Source organism: Physeter macrocephalus, chromosome 6, assembly GCF_002837175.3.
Source record: "Physeter macrocephalus isolate SW-GA chromosome 6, ASM283717v5, whole genome shotgun sequence".
In the NCBI taxonomy this organism is placed as follows: domain Eukaryota; kingdom Metazoa; phylum Chordata; class Mammalia; order Artiodactyla; family Physeteridae; genus Physeter; species Physeter macrocephalus.
Window position 1 is genome coordinate 87436477 of NC_041219.1, and position 21856 is coordinate 87458332.

The 21856-nt window shown below is 54.8% G+C and overlaps 2 protein-coding genes across 4 annotated transcripts in view; one reads left to right on the plus strand and one right to left on the minus strand.

Annotated features, from left to right (window-relative positions):
• Positions 1-21856, minus strand: part of LOC102990668 (keratin, type II cytoskeletal 7) — a 31101-nt gene that overhangs the window by 8598 nt on the left and 647 nt on the right. For 2 of the 3 annotated variants that reach the window (XM_055085621.1, XM_055085622.1), the window contains exons 2-7: positions 20521-20732; positions 18364-18424; positions 17058-17153; positions 15453-15617; positions 14219-14344; positions 11688-11908 (exon numbers count right to left, since the gene is read on the minus strand). In XM_055085621.1, coding sequence (XP_054941596.1) covers positions 11688-11908; positions 14219-14344; positions 15453-15617; positions 17058-17153; positions 18364-18424; positions 20521-20732 — 881 coding nt within the window. Of the gene's footprint in view, positions 1-9486; positions 9804-10176; positions 10212-11687; positions 11909-14218; positions 14345-15452; positions 15618-17057; positions 17154-18363; positions 18425-20520; positions 20733-21856 lie in introns of those variants that run through there. The other variant, XM_028491327.2, reaches the window with a different exon arrangement.
• Positions 919-9425, plus strand: KRT81 (keratin 81). Its single transcript, XM_024122832.2, is given in 9 exon segments — positions 919-1275; positions 3805-4016; positions 4628-4688; positions 5480-5575; positions 6099-6263; positions 6475-6600; positions 7337-7560; positions 7722-7753; positions 8446-9425. Coding segments are annotated over 9 exon segments (1686 nt in total). The 3' UTR covers positions 8859-9425.

Consider the following 21856-nt stretch of genomic DNA (forward strand, 5'->3'; position numbering starts at 1 on the left):
CAAACCCGTGTCCCCTGCATCGGCAGGCGGACTCTCAACCACTGCGCCACCAAGGAAGCCCTGTCCTGATTCTTAAGAAATGCATGCTTAAGTATTTAAGGGCTCCGTGTTATGCTTTCTGTAATCGTCACATAATTGGGCAAATGTGAAAGCAGATATGGCACAATGTTAACAACTCTTGAATCTAGGTACCTGGGTGGAACACATCAGGGTGTTTGTTACACAGATACTATTCCTTCAACTTTTCTATATGTTTGAAAACTCTCATAATAAAAGTGGAAGAAGACATAAAACACAAATATTTGAGAATCTGCTGGCTGCTGCCATGACAGGAAAAGTCAGGTGTATTTCAGCAGCCAACTGGACTTTCTGCAGATGGGGGAAATACAGCTTTATGTTATATTAGGACCTTGGCCACTACTGGGATGGAAACTTCTAGAAGTTATTCATAAATATCGCAGTCTTTCCTGCGTCCCCCACTCACACCCTACACACATACAGTTTGCCTGCTTCTGCCCCATCTGGCTTCCCTTCTCCTCCCCTTTTCTTGGCCCCATTCTCCCCTCCCCTACCCTACCCTGCCCTTCTCTCTCCAGTACCCTCAGATGTGTGCATGCCCTGCTGTCAAGGCTCTTTGAAGATGAAACATGCTGAGTTCCCCTACAGCCCAGGGTTGGCATCCTTTACACAGAGGAGGGTGTGGGCCACTCCACTATTAAAGCACATTCTAGAGAGGCGTTGGACCCAGCTAGCCACCCAAGCCCATAAAGCACAAATTGCAAAACCCCATCTGCATAGCCAAGCCCCTTCCTACCTGAGCATAAATAGGACCCGGGCTCTTAGAGGAGGACATTGGAGTTTCCACAAGACTCCAGTTATCCTATCCTGTACTTCGCAAGCCAAACCTCCAGAAGCATCATGACGTGCGGATCAGGATTCGGGGGCCGCGCCTTCAGCTGCGTCTCAGCCTGCGGGCCCCGGCCCGTCCGCTGCTGCATCACGGCCGCCCCCTACCGCGGCATCTCCTGCTACCGCGGCCTCACCGGGGGCTTCGGCAGCCGCAGCCTCTGAGGGGACTTCCGCGCCGGCTCCCGCGGCCGCAGCTTCGGGTACCGCTCTGGCGGCGTGTGCGGCCCCAGCCCGCCCTGCATCACCACCGTGTCGGTCAACGAGAGCCTCCTCGCGCCCCTCAACCCCAACGCGCAGTGTGTGAAGCATGAGGAGAAGGAGCAGATCAAGTGTCTCAACAGTAGGTTCGCTGCCTTCATCGACAAGGTGGGCGTCCTTGATCACACCCTTCCTGAACCTTCCCTTCCTGGGTAGGCACTGAAGGGGTAGTCGGGGGGCAGGAGAGATGTGGCCCAGGTAAGCCCCGAGTCTGATGGAAGAAGTGGACACACATTCAGGACACAGACAGACACAGAGAGATGAGTGTAGAGAAGGGGCTCCTGATTAGAGCACTGTTATTATATACAACCTCTGTCCAGACGGGCAGAATCCCCACAGACAAGATGAGTGTCCTTGATCCCACCCTTCCTGAGCCTGGAATTCCTGGGAGGACCTGAGAATTTCCAGGCCAGTCTCTCCTAGAAATGGGAATGGGGACTGCTGATATTTTGTGTGATATTTTTAGGTGGTCTATTAAAGCGTTAAATAACATTGAAACACCTGATGAGAAAACTCATCTCTTCAGTTTGTTTCAATCCTTAAGATCAAATGGAGAGGGATTCCCTGGTGGTGCAGTGGTTAAGAATCCGCCTGCCAGCGTAGGGGACACGGGTTCGAGCCCTGGTCCGGGAAGATACCACATGCCACAGAGCAGCTAAGCCCGTGCGCCACAACTACTGAGCCTGCTCTCTAGATCCCGCGAGCCACAACTACTGAAGCCCGCATGCCTAGAGCCCGTGCTCCGCAACAAGAGAAGCCACCGCAGTGAGAAGCCCGCGCACCCGCTCGCTGCAACTAGAGAAAGCCCGCGTGCAGCAACAAAGACCCAACGCAGCCAAAAATAAATAAAAATAAAATAAATTTATATTTTAAAAAAGATCAAATGGAGAAAATCTCCTTGGGTACTAATATGTCTTTAATATCCCTCTAATACTTGCTACTCTCACGCTTTTAATAAAGGAGAGCAAGCCTCAGCTTCAAAGATGTCTGGGGCAACAGTTTCAGCTAGAATTTCATGCTTTCTGATTTCCTCTTATGTACGACTAGTGATACTGGTTTTACAATTATGGTGGTAATATAAAGTTACCCCTTTAGCCCCATTTAAGTGTGAATGTTAATCAAATCCATTTATAGATAAATCATGAGTAAAATAGAGCAAGGGGATGACAAAATCCTGAAGTAAGCCTGTGAAGGGTTCATGTTTGAGAAACACCACCCCCAGTGCAGGGCCTGCCCCAGGGCCCTCCCACCACCCCCAGCCCACCCAGAGTGGGTGGCAAAGCAGGATTCCAAGCCCAGGCTCTCCCTGGCTCTCCAGGTCCCTGGGGCTAGAGGGTCCAAAGCTTGGGGTCCAGCTACCCCACACCCCTCCAGCAGGAGCTTGTCCACCTCAGCAGGCACTCTATCCCGAGTGTGCTGGCACTCACACCCGGGAAAGCCAGGGAGGGGAGCGGAAAGGATCCTGACCCTGGAGCAGGTGGCCTGGGCTCCATGTCCAGTTTCTCCAATGATTCTCTGTGAGTCGCTGGGCATTGGCTTCCCCTCTCAGCCCCAGAGCTGTGCACAGTGCAGTTGTGAGCTGGCCATGACTTTGAAAGGAAAGATGAGGACCAAGACAGCCATGCAGCTCCCCACCACAGCCCGAGCCGTGCCAGCTAAGACCACCTACAATGATCCCACATAATATCAGCAGTCCCCATTCCCCATCTCTGGAAGTGCCAACCGGGGATTTCCAGCTGCACTCATCGAGTTGGATGAAAGGATACCAGGGCTAAAAGGCAAGGTAACATCTCAACTCCAGCTAAAAAAAATCTGAGAAGGGGAAACCTGGAGGCCAGGGAGCCTGGTCTTGTTTGCTGATGTCCTTTCTGGCTGGCCCAGTGATTGTTGTTTCCGTACCTCTCCAGGTTTGAATGATTTCCAGCAAAGGCTTTCATGCTTCACTTCCCTACAGTCCCCACCCTCCCTATTTTCCAAAACCTTCCCCCGTTCACATTACCTGCCTGGCCTCCAGACACGTAGGAGTGTCCAGCATAGAAGTTTAGGCCACCTATGACCACAGCCCACTCTCCCCTATACCTCCTCAGATCCCAGACATCCTGCTTGGTGAGAGACTGCCCTCCCCAACTACCCCCACTAGGAAGCCCTTCCCAGCCTGACCATCCATTCAAACAACTGCTCAGCAAGCCCCAGCTGGCCACTGAGGAGAGAGATACATAAGCCATAGGCCCTGCCCTGGGGGAGCTCGTAGTGAAAGGGTTTCCTCCTATTCTCTCCCTCCCAACCCTGCTCTACATTCCTTTCCTCCAGGAAGCCTTCCCTGATTGTCACTACCCTCTACCCCTACCTATCCCAACCCCCCAGCCCAATCCAGCACAGCCCAAATGCCCCTCAGTTTCTCACTCACCCCATCCAGGCCCATCTGGACAGACCCTGACTCAGACCTGAGTAAGCAGTCATGAAACAAGGATCCTCCAGCTGCCTCCTCAGGCCAGGAGAGCCCAGCAGGGGCCATGCCCTCCATCCACCCTTTGCCTCTTCACACCTCGCTGCTAGTTCCTTCTTACTCTGCCTGCTCTGTCGGGAGGGCTGGGGATATTGGCTCCTCCCACCGAGTTTCTCCCACCTCCACACCAGATGCGCTTCCTGGAGCAGCAGAACAAGCTGCTGGAGACCAAGCTGCAGTTCTACCAGAACCGCCAGTGCTGCGAGAGCAACCTGGAGCCCCTGTTCCAGCGCTACATCCAGGCGCTGAGGCGGGAGGCCGAGCGTGTGGAGGCCGACAGCGGGAGGCTGGCCTCGGAGCTCAGCCACGTGCAGGAGGTGCTGAAGGGCTACAAGGAGAAGAAGTGAGGGTATGGGGAGGAGGGTGTGGAGAAAGGAAATGGGGTTAAGTCAAAGCAGGATAGATTTCAGTTAGACCACAAGAAGAACTTTCCACTAGGAAGAAGAGAGTGACAGGAAACCTGCGGGGGAAATTTTTCTTTTTGGGGATGGGAGTTGAAACACTGGAGAGAGTCTGAGCTGCTCCAGCTACCTCATCATTATGTGTTTATTTTAATGTATCAAACATTTATTGAGCATCTATTCTATGTTCCAGGTGCTGTGTTGGGCCCTGAAGTAGGGTAGGGATAAGGAAGTAAGGAGGACAGGAAAAGGGGCCACCAGAGCTAGGTCAGGGTGCCCACCACCACCACCAGGGGATTACCTTTCAGAAGCAGAGAGGAGCCCTACAAAAATGTGCGAGGCACCAACCCTGGCCCTGAAACAGGAAGAGCAGTGGGTGACATGGTTGGTTTGAGTACCCAGAGGAACGGGATGGACACTTTTTGATTCTGTGACCACCTGCAAAAAAATCCAGTTCCCGGAATGTGTTTGGGCCTTCATTCTCTTTTTTTCTCTTCAAATCCCAGCCTATGGAAATTCTAGCCACTGAAACTTGTGCCCTTTTTGTCCCCAGGTATGAAGAGGAAGTGGCACTAAGGGGCACCGCTGAGAATGAATTTGTGGCCCCGAAGAAGGTGAGTGACCCCAGAATCACACAGCCCAACCTCTCCCCTATTTCTTTCCCCAAATGCCCCAATGCTCCGTGGGTGGCCCTGGACATCAGAGTACACTGCCTGCTTCAAGCAAGGTAATCATTCACCATCCAAGGTCACTCCCATCTGGCCAATGGCTTCCCTCCTCCTTCTGCCCTGTGCCTGGCGGAAAATAGGCACTGCATAAATTTTTGTGAACGGAAGAGTACACGAATGCTTGGGAATGGCTCCATCCTCAGGCCAGCAACAGCTGGGAGATGCTGGCATGACCAGTACCATTGTTCCTCACCTCTTAGACTTGACTCAGCATAACTGCCATCAGTGTACTGAGGCACAGAGATCAAGCAAGGGTCTCACCCTGAGTCACATTGCCTCGGGAGCAGAGTTGATCCCTGGGACTTCTTCTGACCACAGATCTCTAGATTTCTTTCCATGAGGTTCCAGAGCAGAGAGGGGTGGATCATCATTAAAACAGCCATTTTACACCAGATCCTAAGTTTCATGATAATGCAAGCTGTGCATTCTAGAGGGATCATCCTAGTGGGTACCAGAGGAAATGCCTGGAAACCTCAGGGCCCCCTCCCTTACCCAGACCTGCTTCTGACCCCTTGAACTGAGTAAAGGACTTCATCAACGCCATGACACCAGGCACTGGAATGAGCAGCTCAGGAGGGCCCAGGGAGCGCGCCCAGCCTGATGGGGTGCCCCTCCCTGGTGGGGAGAGCTCTGTGCTGTCTCCCCAGCGAGACTCCCGTGCCACCCTCTCCCTTTAGGATGTGGACTGCGGCTACCTGCAAAAGTCAGACCTGGAGGCCAATGCGGAGGCCCTGACCCAGGAGATCGACTTCCTGCAGCAGCTGTTTAAAGAGGTGAGGGGCCACAGAGCAGTGGGGCAGCAAGGAGGATGGCATTTGGACATTGGAAAGGGCTTGCCACCATTTGGCTTCTGAAACCCCTGGGTGAGGGGAGCACAGGGCAGAGTTGAGGGACCCGAGGCAGGTTTACTGTCAGAAGATGAAAAAGTATAGCTTCTTGTCTTATCTGCCAAACCCAAACAACCTGTTGCTCCTGGTTACTGTGGTGATAATTATCACAAATTGTATATTCACAAATCAGGCACAAATTGTAAATTGCTGCCTGATTTCAGAGGCCCTGACTGAAATCAGGCAGCAAGCCTCAGAGCTGGGCTCCTCTCAGCCTTGGGACTTCGGTCCTGAGGAGCACTGAGAGGTTCCAGGGTTGAAGGGGAGATGTCACCTTTGTACTGGGGCTTCAGACAGTGAGGCTGTGGAAGAAGCAAGGGCAGGGGACAGGGAAGGACCATGAGAAAGAGGGCTTCGGGAGTGGGGCTATGGTCCAGGAAGCTCTTACCACTCCCCCACTTCCCCTCAGGAGCTCCAAGTCCTCCACACCCACATCTCAGGCACCTCAGTCATCGTCAAGATGGACAACAGCCGGGACCTGAACATGGACTGCATTGTCACCGAGTTCAAGGCTCAGTACGATGACATGGCCAGCCGCAGCCGGGCTGAAGCCGAGTCCTGGTACCGCAGCAAGGTGAGTGGTCCAGTGCCCCCTTCCCAGAACAGGGATGCTAAAAGCTGAAAGTATTAGCAGGAGGGATGCTAAAAGGGCTTTGGCCTTTGTCTAGGTGGGATGGGTAAGGGAAGGGCAGGCAGCTCTCAGGATGGGGTGGCCGATGTGCAAACTGTGGGGCTTAATGGGATGGCATATCCTGTGTCCCATGAGCATCTCTGCTTCCCCCCAGTGCGAGGAGATCAAGGTCACGGTGATCCAGCATGGGGAGACCCTGCGCCGCACCAAGGAGGAGATCAACGAGCTGAACCGCATGATCCAGAGGCTGACGGCGGAGGTCGAGAATGCCAAGTGCCAGGTACAGAAGCCTGGCCCACCCCTCAGCGTAGAAAGGGAACAGGGTTGGCCTGCAGCAAGGGGATTTAAGTCAGACACCTTGCCAAAGTGTGGGAGAAGGAGCAACGTCCAACTTTAGGCAGGTCTTCTCCGTGGAGAATGCTCTCGTTCCCGCTGAATGTGGGGCGCAGGGGGAGGGCTCTGGAGGGGAGCGGAATGACCAGGGCTTTCATGGTCCCAGGGGCAGAATGGGGCAGAGGAAATAGCACCAGTCTGAGAGGCAGGAAACCTGGGCTCTCAAGCCAGCCCTGCCACTAGCTCACCATGTGATTTGGGGGAAGCCATTTCACCTCTCTGGCCCATTGTTCTAGATCACTGACCACACACTTAGATGTCCCCAGAGGTTAGTAAGTGAGTGAAGCAGGCTGTCCTGAAGGCACTAGGGTGTGGTAAACTGGAAAACAAAACAAACGGGCAGAGCTGATCAGATCCGACTGAGGCAGGCCCTACAGAAATGCAGGTCCAGTGAGGCCAGATCCTCTGGTTTTTCAAGAGAAGCCAGGAATTTGGATTTTTACATTAAATTTCAAAAATTAAGGACACTGTGTCAACATTCCCCAAGAGCACTAATTTGCAACCCCTGACCTAACAAACAAGTAAGGCCCCTTCTTCCTCTGATAGTCAATGGTCAGTGGATACCTAGTCTCTGACCCTAAATCCAGAAGAAGGAGCCTTAATAACCCTCCCCCGTCCCCCAGAACTCCAAGCTGGAGGCTGCCGTGCCCGAGGCGGAGCAGCAAGGCAAGGCGGCCCTTAATGATGCCCGCTGCAAGCTGGCCGGGCTGGAGGAGGCCCTGCAGAAGGCCAAGCGGGACATGGCCTGCCTGCTCAAGGAGTAGTACCAGGAGGTGATGAACTCCAAGCTGGGCCTGGACATCAAGATCGCCACCTACAGGTGCCTGCTGGAGGGCGAGGAGCAGAGGTGAGGACCACATCTGTGGGGATGACGTCTCTTCATCCTCCAAGCTGTGCTTAGAGCTAGGAGCATGTTTGCATCTTATTTGCATCATGATTACTTGGAGGAGGGAATTTGCAAGTTCTGCTCCCCCCAACTCATTTTTGACTCTTTCATCTCCCCACAAGGTTGTTTAAGGGCATTGGTGCTGTAAACGTCTGTAAGTTATCTATACTGTGGGTTCTGAAATAAGACCTTGGGGCTCCTGGTGGTCAGTCTTTTTCTTCAAGGGCCAAATAGTAAATATTGTAGGCTTTCGGGTCATGCAGTCACTGCTCAACTGCTTAGCTTGTTGTAATGTGAAAGCAGCCACAGCCATAGCAATACTTCAGGAGTAGGTGTGGCTGGGTTCCAATAAAATTTTATTTACAAAAACAGGAGGTGGCGGGGGGGGGGGACGGGGGGGCACAGTTTAAGACCCTGAAAGGAAGGAGGGGGATATGGCAGTGAATGATTATGATAACTTAAATAGCTATTTCAGCCTATAGGGAGGGCCTGGGCTAACAGTTTTTCAAGGATGCTTGAGGGGGGGGGGCGGGGGGAGCACAGTTTAAGACCCTGAAAGGAAGGAGGGGGATATGGCAGTGAATGATTATGATAACTTAAATAGCTATTTCAGCCTATAGGGAGGGCCTGGGCTAACAGTTTATCAAGGATGCTTGAGGTTAGACTACTGGAGGAAGTGCCCAGGTGTGAGGTTGTTTGAGGGGGAAGGGGGAAGAGAACTAGAGGGAAGGAGCTCTGAGCAAGAGAAGAGGGGGTGGGGGGACTCTGGCCCGCAGGCAGGAGCCACTGGCGACGACCTTGCAAGGTGACTCGGCCCTGTTCTCTCCCCTCACCTGCCCCCGGCAGGTGTCAGCAGCTCCCGGGGCGGGGTCATCTGCGGGGACCTCTGCGTGTCCGGCTCCCGACCGGTGACGGGCAGTGTCTGCAGCACCCGCTGCGGCGGGAACCTGGGGGTGAGCACGGGCTTGTGCTCGCCCTGCGGCCAAAGCAGTGGCGGCAGCCACCGGGTGCGGTTTGCTTGGCGCCTTCTGCTTCGTAAATACACTGCTCCGCGAGCCAACCATCCCTGCCTCCGGCGGCCGGCGGGTCCCTGGGCTTGCGGCGGAAGGGCTTCAGGAACCAGCCGGCCTGACCTGCCCCAATTGCTGCCTTCTCCTCCTGCATCTCTCTCCCCGCTTGTCTCTTCACTTTCTCCAGGGACGGCGGGCTCCTCGCCCGCAGCTCTGGCAGCTCCCCTCCATCCCCAAGAGTCTAAATGACTGGTTTCCCCCAGCCCTGGGCAAAGAGCCAACCCTGACTCCGGCTGCTCTGGAGGCTTGGACGCCTGTGGCTTCTAACGGACAGATTGGTCCCAGGGCCCCTCCAGTGTGGACCTGCTGCTGCTTCCCCTGCCTCCTAAACCCTCCCACGGTGACTGAGGTTGCGTCTCCCAGGGGACAACTTTATGCCCCGCCTGGCTCCCTCTCTCTCCCAGGAAGGGCTGATTTGCCAGTTGGCTGGTCCACCCCAAACCCAGGGCTAGGGCAGCTAAATGTGTGGTCTTCTCACCACTGAGGAATGTTCTCTGACAGCACAGGGCTTTGGCTGGGGGAGGGGGCGAGTGCAAACAGCTCTCCCACGCCCTCAGCAGGAGAGGACTCCAGTGCCCACTTCCTGGCAGAGCCAGAACTTCCAGGGGCTTCTGGGCTTCTTCAGGAGAGGAGCTGGAATCAGGCCCAGCCCTGGGAGGGGTCAAGGCCTCACTCTGGAGAAGAGTCAAGTTCCATAGAGCAGCACCCGCATGTCACCAATGTGCTGTCCCAGTTATCAGGGCAGACCCTGTGCTCTCTCGAGCCCTCCCCTCCCCACCACCTTCCCCGCCCAGCCTAACGAAGCCAGGATACCAGGTGCTGGGCATGGGTTCACCCAAGCTTCAGAAAGCAGCTGCTTTATTGGAAGCTATTCTGACATCATTCTTCAGACTGCCTTGCAGTCTTGGGACCAGGGATGGAGGTCCTCTTGTGACGATGGGAGGAGAGGGTATGTGTCTCCCCACACCAGGGGCTCAGTTGCGGGTGCACCTGCCGGGGGGGCGGACGTGGTCCTAATGGACTAGGCCTTGGGGGCCCCAGGTCCTCCACCACTGGAGAATCTCAGGGCATTGCTGCCCATGCTTCCCCCGAAGGTCAGCCGGCTGCCAGCACCGCCCGTGGAACTGACCACAGCTGAGAGAGAAGGGAGGAGGTCTCCATCGGCGTGAGGCCCACCAGCTGAGGCCCCCACCCTCCTGCCATAGCTGCCCGTCTCCCTCCTCCCACCCACCTCCCTTCCCACCAACAGCCAGGGCCCAACCCAGAAGGAGCCTCAGACAGAGGTGAGGGCTGCTCCATACCACCCCCACCCACCCTGTCCTCGTGCATATGGCTTTCCTGGGCTGTTGAGCCTCTCTGGATGGGAGCTGCAGGCCCCTGCTGAAAGCTAGTGAAGGAAAGGAGGCTCCCAGCCTCCAGAAGGCCAGGCCTTCAGGCCGATGTGCCATCCAATAGACCCAGCCTAGTCTGGACGGCATAGGTGATGGGCCCGCAGCCAAGGACTTACAGATGTTCACGGCTCCCACTCCAGCTCTGGTCATCCTGGGGCAGAGGAGATACCTGTGAGGGCTGCTCTCTCCTCAGCACTGGAAGAAGCACTCCCGCAGCCCTCCGTCCGGGCCCCGAGCAGAACTGAGGTTCCTTCCTCTGTCCCCACACATTCAGCCTTCCTTCGGCCTTTTCACTTTGGCCCTCCTGCCTACTGGCTACGTGACCTTGGGAATGTCTCAGAGTCTCCATTTCCTCACCTATAATGGGGCCTAGCTCAGTACCAACCTCACAGTGTTGTTTGTGAGGGCTAAATAACATAAGTTACCTAAAGCCCTGGGCACACAGGATTCTGTAAATGGTAGCTGTTCTCGTTGTTTATGTAGATGGCTGCCTCTCTTAACCAGATCATAGAATCCTCAAAGAAGGCTGTAGCTTATTGATTCCTGCATCTGCAGTCCTTAGCATGAGGTCTAGCACACGGTAATTACTTAATATGTGTTGAAATAATTAGTGAATCGTTGACTGAGTGAATTCAGCTCCAGCCGGGACTGAGCGGGGTGGGAGGAGAGGGGGTTGTTTTAAGCAGGCTGTGGGGCTGAAACAGATCTTGCACTGGAAATTAAAAATCTATCCAAGACAGCTGGGTGTTTGTTTTGTGACCCACAGTCCCACTGTCACCAAGCCCTTGGCCTTGGGGATGAGTTTACTCTGCAGGGAGGAGGAGAGGCCTCAATTTAGTGGAGGGAGTGAGGGAAGCCCAGCTGCAGCCCCAAATCCTGGAAGGGGGCAGGACAAAGGTCAAGGGCAAGAGATGGGGACACTAGGAAGCTTCCAGGCCACTTGTCTGTTGACTGAATGAGTCAATCGAGCCATCAAGGTACTAATGAAGACCCAACTTCATGGACATATAGATGTGGAGTTTTTTGTGAAGAATTCCCCGTAAGACTAACCCAACCCAGCTTCATCTCAGGCTGCAGGTGAGTATGCAAATATTTCTGGAGACCCGGGAAATTTACCTCCTCACCACGCTCAGTCAATACCACGTGACTTAGCCCTCAATCATGTAGTGAGAAGCAGCCTGTCACCATGGAAGATGCCTGGAGCAGGAATCAGCAGAGCTTGACTGCACACTGGCCCTGTCCCCTCAATTAATAAAACTAACCACAATTTCCCCTCTGTACACTAAGGAGTCAATAATACCTGTCTTGCTTACCTGATGTGTTCTGAGGATCAAATAAGATAACCTTGCTAATAGACACACACACACACACACACACACACACACACACACGAAAGCGCTGTTATTACTTCCACTTTCCCACTGAGCTTACACCATCTGGTCTTTCCCTCTCGAAAGTCGTCCCATCAAGGGCAAAGAAGCAAGCGTCATCTGTACCCTCCCTGCACTTCCCACACCCAGTGCCCTGCAGAAGAGGGTACACAGGAAATGCCTGCTAATGGATGAATGTCAAGCCCCAGGCCTCACTGAGCCCCGAAGGATCCCCTTTCCAGATTCTTTGTCTTCACCTGCTCTCCTCGCCCTCCAGCAGCTTGCGGTAGGTGGCGATCTCGATGTCCAGGGCCAGTTTGGTGCTCATGAGCTCCTGGTACTCCCGGAGCTGCCGGGCCATGTCCTGCTTGGCTCTCTGCAGGGCAGCCTCCAGCTCCTCCTGCTTGGCACGTGCATCCTTGAAGGCCAGCTCCCCACGCTCCTCGGCCTCGGCGATGGCAGCCTCCAACTTGGCACTCTGTGGGGAGTAGTGGGGCTTTGAGCTGGGGGGGCAGGCCTCACCAGCCGCTGCCTTCCTGCTTCCCATACTGCAGGGAGCATCGGGGCACCTTGCTTACGGTGGCTTCACTGGCACCAGCCTCCTCTCCCAAGCACCAGGGAATCCCAAGGGTTTCAAACATGGGTTTTGATACCCAATGCGTAGCTTCCACTTCTGGCTCTGCCACTTACAAGCCATGTGATCTTGGATGAATCAACCCTTCTAAGCCAAAAGTCTCCTCTTTCCTAAAATAGCAGTCATCACAGTATGTATAGAGAGATATTGCAAGTAATGAAATGAAATAATACAAAAGTCTTTGGCACAGTGTCTGGCAGACAGTAAGCATTTAATAAATGCTATTATGATCACTATTATGAGTAAATGCTATTATGATTTACAAATGCCCACACACCTGACCCCTAGCTAGAGGAGTTCCAAGGCTATGGGATTCTAGTCTAGTTCTCAAATTTCAGGCAGCTGACCAGAACCAAAAACACCTTCAAAATAGGAACCAGTTTGGAATAGGCCCAGAACAGGGAGACTTGGAGTACAGAGACGCTGCTTGGAACCCCTAGACTCCGAGTCAACAGGCCCCAGGTTTGGGCAGGGGTGGTGCGATTCACAACGGACGCGAACAGCAGCTGCCACTTCCTGCCTGGCCTTAGTGTTCCCTCTCTCATGGCCCGTCCCTCACTAGAGGAGCCTATTTAGCCCTGAGCCGCTTCTTGTTCAGCTCCGAGAGCCACCAGCCCCATCCCCTAGCGCAGCGCTCCTCCTCCTTCCCTCTCACAACCGCGCTCTGCCCTCAGACCCTCTCCCCTCAGAGCATGCGCTCTTCCTCTCTGCCCAACACCCCCCCGTCCTGCCCAGGAGGCTGGCTGACGCCCTCTGCCCCCATCCACTGGTCAGTGCCCTTCCCTGTCACACCGGTGCCCCCTTGGCAAAGCCATGCCACTGCCTCTGAGCCCCCCGATGGTGATAGACACCCCAGCTCCGGGGTCTGGCTCTGCCCTGTTGGGTAAGAGGAGAACCGGATGTGGCAGAAGCTGCGGCGTTTGGGAAATCGCCATTCATTATTCTGTGCCTCCACTCCAGGGCTGGACGCTGGCTTGCTGCACCGGTGACTCACAGCCCTGAATCTGTGCCAGGAGGCAGCTTCCACCCTCACCCTCATGTAAAAAGGCCTGCAGGGCTCCAAGGGGAGGACATTTCTGGGTAGATCACCCCCACATCCCATCCCCCGGCTCATCTGGAAAGTAGCCACCACCCATCAGCTTCCCTCCCTCCCCACTGCAGACACCTGCCCAGGCTTAGCTGCCTCGAGCACCCCCATGCCTTGGTCAGGGCTTGGGGGACCCTTCCTCATCAATACCCCCCACCCCAGCTTCACAGCACCTCCTCCCATCAGTCTGTCGTCTGAGACCTGTGCCCTGACTATGTGTCAGGTGCTGGGAAGGGAGGAGCAGTGAACCAGACAGACGGGGGCCCCTGCTCTTAAGGCATTTTTAATATCCCAGTGGAGGTAGGGGACAATACTTATTTATACTTAATTAATAAGACTTACCTAATAAGTCAATACTAAATTAATAAGACAGAAAATTTCAGAGAGTGATAGGTGTTTCAGGAACCTCACACAGACTGCTGAGAGAGTGGTTGGGTGGTTGAGGAAGCCATCTCTGAGAAGAGGTCTTTTGTCCTAAACCCCAGGGGTGAGAAAGGGGCAGCCATGTGCAGAGCTGGGAGAACCACATTCCAGGTAGAGGGAACACCAAGTGCAAGGGCCCTGAAGCATGAAGATGCTTGGCAAATATAAGCTACAGGAAGCAGCAAGAGCACAGCCAGAGAGGGAGTGGTGAGGAGTGAGGTCAGCAGGTGGGGCGGGGCCTTGGGAGCCACAGTGAGGGACTCTGCTGACCTCCGGCCCGCCACCCCCTACCCCACTGCCCCCAGGTACACATCGCACCCAGAGCTAGGTGCAAGGAGAGGGCTCAGTACCAATGTGGTAACGAATGGTGGTGCTAGTCTAGCCAGCCAGCCTGAGGCTCCTTCCACAAGCTCTATGCCCAGCTAGGACTCCTGTTCTCCCTTCGGTCAAGCAGGACCTGGCCAAGAACATTTCGTCCTAGAGAGCTCACAGGTGGGCCCAAGAGACTTGAGCTGCACCAGCCTTGTCCCCAGAGCAGCAGGGGCAGGGTTGACACCCTCGCCCCCAGCTTCCTGCTCCTCATCCTGAGCATGGTCCCAGCTGGCTGCCCTTCACACGCCCCAAGGAGAAGGGCTGGTGCCCACCTGGTTCTTGTTGCTGTCGATCTCAGCCTGCAGCCTCTGGACAGCCCGGTTCATCTCCGCAATCTCATTCCGGGTATTCCGGAGGTCGTCCCCGTGCTTCCCAGCCTGGGCCTGGAGGGTCTCAAACTGGAGGGACCACACAGAAGAGTATGGCAAGGGTGGACCGTGAGTACAGGTGACTTGTCTTCTCCCGACCCAAGGAAGGCCCCACGTTCTGAGTGACAAGCCCTCCCAGCTTATCTTCCCAGGGAGGGACAGTCTGACTCCCAGCAAGCTTTGCCCGATGCCAGGAGGCCAGACTCCCGGACAGTGGGGTGGGGGAGGGGTTCCGTTTCCTCCCAGCCAGGACGGGGAGGACAAGGATGGCTCACCGGGCCCATTCCCACTGATCCCGGGACTCTTCCCATTCCCATTATGTCCTAATGCTGGAGAATCACTGGAGGTCTGAGATCCTCACCTATTAACCCCTTCGTCAGCACCACCCATTTTACAGATGAGGAGAATGAGTCCCAGAGAATAGAAGGGACTGGCCTAGTGTCACACAGTAAGTCCTTATTGGCATACATGTGTCCTCGCATACGCCATGGATGACTCCCTGTCTCTGCAGAGACATTGCTCTATGCTGCTTTTAAACCCTCAGGCTCGCTCCCCCAGATCGCTGATTTGCCCCAGCACACCCCCTCCCTGTCCATCCCCTCAGCACCTGCACTGTCAGCTGCCCTGCCCACACCCAGTGCCTGTAACGATTAAACCTGCTCTGGAGCCCTTGGACCCAGGATCTGGTCCCTGCTCTTCCATCTGCTAGCTGTGCAGAGCTAGACAAATCACTTAACCTCTCCATGCCTCAGTTTCTTCATCTGTAAAAGGGGGATAATAATAGTGCCTACCTAACAGGGCTGTTCTGTGGGTTATATGAGTCAATACAGGTAAAACTTTTGAAACTTTGCCTAACATTGTGCTTACTTGCCAGATTTTAGCTATAATAATTATTAATCCATGTCCATTTCCTCTGCTCTCTCCCCCCACATCAGGCTGGAATCTTGCCCTGGGCAGGGACCTAGACTTCTCCTCCTCTTATTCCCACGACACTGGAGACCACCACAGATTTAATCCCTGGTGCCTGTCAGCACAGTGGGACCCGGGCCCCAAAGGCTTGAGACAGGGTGAGGAGTAAGGGAAGCCGCCCCGGAGGACTCTGCCAGGAAGCGAAAATATGCCTCCAGCGGCCACACACCTTGGTCTGGTACCAGGCCTCGGCCTCAGCCCGGCTGCGGTTGGCGATCTCCTCGTACTGGGCCTTGACCTCGGCGATGATGCCGTCCAGGTCCAGGGAGCGGTTGTTGTCCATGGACAGGACCACAGACGTGTTTGAGACCTTGGACTGCAGCTCTTTCAACTCCTGTAGGGACCAGACAGAACATCAGGACTTGGGGCATGACCCATCCCTGTCCCCATGCCTATCCTGGGATTCCCTGCACACTAGGGAAAGAAAAAGGGAGAAGAGGCCAGAGTGGGAGTGAGTCACCAGGTATCCAAGGGGCACAGACCCAGCACCTACTAAACAGCTCCACTAGCCCTGGCTCCCAGAAGAGCCCATTAGCACCTTCTGAAATCAAAGAGTCTGGCAGGATCACAGCGGACAAACAAGTGACAGAGTGTGTTGAACTGTGGTGGCTCCTGGCTGCGAGGTGCTACTGGAGTTGAGCTCTGTTGTGAAGGGGATCACTAGGGGGTGGGTAAAATAAGCCATGTTCCACCCTATTATGCACACTCTGCAGCCTTTAACACCGATGATACAGCCGTATTTACGGACAGGGAACTATATCTGTGGTATACTGTTACATGAAAAAAGGTATGATTCTATTTTATTAAATATATGTATTTCTATATCTCTATGTGTATATATGCAGAGAAGAAGTCTGAAAAGGTAGCTATCAAGATGATAAGAGTAGGTATAGGAAACTTGTTTTCAATTTTCTGCTTTACTTAATTTTCTAGATTTTCTGCAATGAGTATGTATTTCATAATGAGAGGAAAATAATTGTATATACATGTATATACAGACACACACACACATATATAACATGTGATAGACATATGAAGGCCCACATTGAGACCAGAAGTACCCAAAGTCAGCCTCAAGGATCCAGCCCCTGAAATTAACACACGTGGAGATTCTCTCGGAGATGCTAATGGAGGCTGGATGTTCAGGTAAAGACCAGACTGCAGAGAAATGAGAACTGATCTGTAATTTGCCTCACATTTTCCTATGTCCCAGACCAGCCAGATGATCAACCACCCTATCTTCTGCCTGAGGCCAGAGACTCACACTGATGGGTTGAAGAGGTTTTTAAATCCCCTTGAGGGAAAGGAAGTGGAAGCCCAGAGCAGGGCAAGCGAGAGCAGGAGGGGAGATGGGAGGGGCAGGCAGAGAGGGTGGCTCAGTGGTGGGTGTAAACCCTCAGGCACTCCAGTCTCTCCTGACTCGGGCTCCCCTGCCAGCCCACCCAGTCCACCCGTGAACCCTGTCAGAGCCCGGATCCCTCAACATCCTCCTGGTTTCTTCCAGCCCCTCCCAATCCCCCTTCCTGACAAATGATCATCCCACATCTCTGGAAGGCCAGTTTTGACTGACCCCACCCTGGTGTGCTGCCCCAGCTCCTACTGAACTCCTCGCCCACCATGGATTCCTGAATCCAGAAAGAATAAAGAGCAGGGTCAACTCCCCTACATGCAGCCAACACACACCCCGGCTGACCCAGAGGCAGGGGGTGGACCAGATAGCCCCCTGGCTAGGACATGCAGCTTGTGGCATATCTCCCACCCCTGAGGTCCTCACCTCCTCATAGAGGGTCCTGAGGAAGTTGATCTCATCATTCAGGGTGTCCGCCTTGGCCTCCAACTCCACCTTGTTCGTGTAGGCAACATCCACATCCTGGGAGGGGTGGTGGTGAGAAGGGGTAGAGGGACACCATGTCCTCAGTTCACGAAACACTTAGCAGGCGTGGGAACAAGCCAGTACTGTCCAACCCCCACGACCAATCACCGCTGCCCTACCAAGAAACATACAGCTCCTCCAGGCTGCCTGACACGCCCACGGTGGGAAGTTCCCTCCACTGGACCCGCCCAGGCTCGAGAGGAACACCATCTCCACGCACCCCCAGGACTGGAGGTGCCTACTCAGCGCTGATAGCCCAGAGCAGCCTGAAGCCCCAAACCTAGCGCTTTACCAGTTCCTAAAGGCTTTAGTGGTTTAGACACACCCCTGGCTCTGCCACCCACTAGCTATGTGACCTTGAACAAATCACCTCGACGTTATGAGCCTCAGCTTCTCATCAGTCAAATGGGAGAGGATGAAATCATTCAGACTCCAGGACACGGCTCCCAGAGATGGCAAATCTCTAGCCTAAATATGTAGCTTGCAGCATGGGTGATATAAGGCAGGTGGGCAACAGATTAACACTGCAAGTCTGGGCCCCTGAGAGCCATCCTTTGCTGTGGTTAAGCTCCTGTGGAAAGGGATCACTTCCACTCATCCCTGAATCTCCAAGGGCCCAGCACTCCGGGGCAGGTTACATTTCTGTGGATGGGCCTGGAACACTGAGTGAGGGTGTTTTGAATCAGAATCTTAAGTCAATCCCCTCTAAGATATTCCTAAGGCCCTCTGACCCCACTTGCACACCTCCAGGGACAGGGAGCTCACTTTGCCTCAAGGCACCCCATCCCATTCATTCAGCAAATATTTCAGGCATGCCATGTGCCACCCTCATCTGTAATTAAATGTTCTGACTGATAGAGCACTTCCTTATTTGGGGTTGAAATCGTCCCTTCTAACCTCCATCCTGTAGTCATAATTCTAACCCCTCCAAAAGCCCAGAAACAAATCTAGTGACTCGCCAGACACACCTACACACAAATACACACACACAGATATGCAGACACATATGTGCACATATGTACACGAAGCAGGCTTATAAATGGCTGGCTTCCATATCTCTCCTTCTCCAAGCCCATCGCTCCCTTCTTATAGACCCAGCCAGACCCTGACCACAGGTCCCTACTGGATGCTCAGGTGAGAGGCATGTGGTCCCCTGTCCCCTGTGCTTCCTACAATGCCACCCACCCTACCTGTCTGACCCCCTCACCTTCTTCAGCACTACAAACTCATTCTCAGCAGCCGTGCGACGGTTAATTTCGTCTTCGTACCTGCAGTAAAGGAGGGGAGCATGGTGTTGGTGCAGCTCTGCCTCCATCCCCCCATATCCAGGTGTGAAAGTCTGCCGTGCATCACCTTTACCCCTCCTTAATGACACACCTGAAAAAACAGGTGTCAGCTACGAAACAAAATGTCCCTGACTTTTCCATATGGCTGTTCCTAGGGCTTTGAGTCTCGGCAGGCATGGGGGTGAGGGAGCAGGGAACATACGTGGATCAAACGACAAAGGCTGCATATACTGGGAGTGAGAAGACGAATAACAGCCATGCTTATGGACCACTCTGTACGGGGCCTGCCCTGTTATGTGCTTCCCATGCATTCTCTCAGTTAATCCCTACTACAAGCCTATAACAATGGTGCTATGATTCTCAGGGAAAGGAACAGAGGCACAGAGAGGCTGAGTACTCTGTCCAGTCACCAAGCTGCTAAGTGGCAAAGCCCGGACTTGAAGCCTGGCCATCTGACGCCTGAGCTCACACCTTAACCTGCTCAATCTCACCCGCTGAGGGTGAAGAAGGGGCCTGAAGAGGAGGAACCTTGTGGACTCAGGAAGAAGAACCAGCCCCCAACTAGGTGACAAGCCCCCATCGCTACTCCCAGAGCACCCCCCTCCATCCCTCTTTCTCCCAAGGAGCCAGCCCCCTGCCCATAGGAGGACGCCGGCAAAGCAGGGCACAGAGCAAGAGGGCAGGTGGGCCTGACCCAGTATTTACTTGAGGATTCAAAATAGGTGTCAGAAACAGAAAGTCAGCAGCGTCCACGAGCTTCTGGAGAACAGCAGGAACAATGTGGGGCAACTTTAGCGGGGAGCAGGATGCTCAGGCAGGCAGAGGCCCTCCAGGAGCCCAGACCACCAAAGTCCCACTCCCCCGGGGCCTCTAGAATAGTTAGGAAAATATCTGCAAGGCCGTCTGTCCACCCCTGCTGTGCCACTGGGCCCAGAGGATGTGCAGATAGGAGCTCCCTGGGCAACTGCACTCAGGACCCCTTCCAGTTCCTCCTTCAGCCCCGGCCTGGAGCTCAGCCTGGCCCCCCAGGAAAGTGCTCTGTGGGTTCTGGGTTGGGGGAGTATGTGTGCACACATGCACACCTGACAGCAGGGGCTCACGGGTTGTCCCAGGCCTTCCCTGTCCTTCACCTGTCTGCTTCCACCTGCCTTCCACCTGCCGTGGATTTAATCCTGTTGGCTGTTGCCCTAGGGAAGTCGGGGGTGGGGATGGGGGTTGGCAATAGAGAGACACTCCCTGCAGAGGCCTTTTGTTTGTTCTACCTCCAGTCAAAGGCAGTGTCCCTGCTCCGGCTTAGTCATACACCCCCCCAGGCAGAGCACAGAACTCACTCATGACCCCGAGTGCCCACTGGGCAGGGATGCCCGGCCCAGCCTCTGGCTTTGGTTTCTATTGAATGTGAACAGAGAGTTCAGCAGGCACCTCAAAGGCCTCTCCTCAAGACCCAGCCTTCCCGGCCTCCAGCCTCCCACTCCCTGCCCCTCCTCACAGCCTCCTTTCTGGTTCCCGCCCTGGCCGCACCCACCCCCAGCCTCCGCAACCCCTTCCATGGCTCACAATGATCATGCTCTCTGCTTCTTTCCTTCCCAAGTTGGTTCCAGGTCTTCTCCTGGGAGTCAGGAGCCCAAAAACAAGCCCCAGCTCTCCCAGTGACCTACTATGCGATCTCGATCAAGGCCCTGAAACTTTCTGGACTCTAATTCCTCACGGGAACAAAGTTGTTCTAGAATAATCTGAGGGTCATGCAAGTTCTGACACACATCATCTCTTGCCCTGCCCTTTCCTGGGCCTTGGTCAGGCTTCTGGAGGGAGCAGTGCAGATCAGGGCTGGGCTGAGATATTTCACTGGGAGTAAGTCAGAAGAAAGGACCAGAGCGACTTGGAAAGGGCCCCCAGAGACACAGAGGAGAGAGGAGAAGCAGGGAACGTGTTAATCAAGACCTTCCCTTCTGGGAGTTGTTGTACTGAGCAGCTGTACCCCCTGACCCCTGACCCCGAGAGGATTTGCAGAGGGTGAGCTGAGAGGGGCACATGGGCCCAGGGCATGGATCCCGGCAGGTCGTACTGCGGGGCAGTACTTGTTCTTGAAGTCTTCCACGACATCCTGCATGTTCCGAAGCTCCACCTCCAGGCGGCCCCCGTCCAGCTGCAGGGCCTCGAGCTGCTTCCGCAGGCCAGCAATCTGGGCCTCAAAGATGCCCAGGAGGCAGCTGTTCTTGGTCGACCCCTGCTCCTGCAGCAGCGCCCATTTGGTCTCCAGGAGTTTGTTCTGCTGCTCCAGGAACCGCACCTAGAAGGGGCGGGAGTAGGAAACTCATGAGAGGCAGACCGTGCCACCCACAGTGCGGTTGGGAGGGTCTCCAGCCATCCAGCAGAATCCACGCTCCCACGGGCTCTTCCCCCAACCTGGGCCCCTAGCCCTTGGCTCTCTCCTCCAGGAAGCCCACCCTGAACAAGCCTCTCCTCCAGGACTCTCTGTCTCAACTGTCTCAGAGTGTGTCCAGGGCTCAGGTCACTGACATGTGCCAGTGCTTGTGCTTTAGGGTCTCCTCCCTCCTCTGCTTCCCATCGCATCACAGGCGATGGCCTCCACCTCCCTCTCTGAAGGGCTGCCCCCTTCCTGTCTGTGTCCTGAGCCCGACTCGGGCCCCCTGCCTTCAGGCTGGGACCTCATCTCTTCCTCTCTCAGTATCCTCTCTCCCATTCCCTCTTTCTCCGACAAGGCCTCAGGACAGGATGCTACAATCAAGCCAATGTAAAATAAGTCCCTAAGGAGCACCAAAATGACTGGTGATGGGAAGCAGCCCTCCTCAAAACCAGCAACTCAGGCAGCAGGATCTGGGGGCTGCAGCCAAGCAGCAGCGGGGGGAACCTGGCCCTGCGGCTTCCTGCGGAGGCTGCCTCAGAACTTGAAGGATGCGTACAGTCTAAAGGGTGAAGGAGAGGAGGACATGGGGGACCAGGGAAGCAGAGAGGTCCCCAAAGGCAGGAAAGGGAAAGCCTGCTCTACGCCCAGGGAGGAGGCCCTGGCCAGAGGGGCCCAGGGGGCTAGCCCTTAGTTCTTGGGTCCAACCCCACAAGTGCGCTCCGCCCCATCTCTATGCCCCACCCCTTTGGGACATAAGAGGAAAATCACCGCTTAAATGGCCCTTCCCCATGACCCTCAGTGCCCCCAGAGAGCTCTCTCCAAGGGCAAGTATAACCTCACCTCCTACCACCCAAAGGAGGATGGAGGGCCAGGTAGGTGGGGCCAGGAGCCTGCCTCCCTCCAGCCCTTTATTTCCAGCATCTGCTAGATAATAAGTGGGGCGGGAAGGGAGAATCTCACCCTGCCCCATCTCTGACTCCACACAGCCCCCTCTCAGAGAAGGGGGCCCAGAGAAAGAAGGGGGCCTTGGCGTCTGGAGCTCCCAA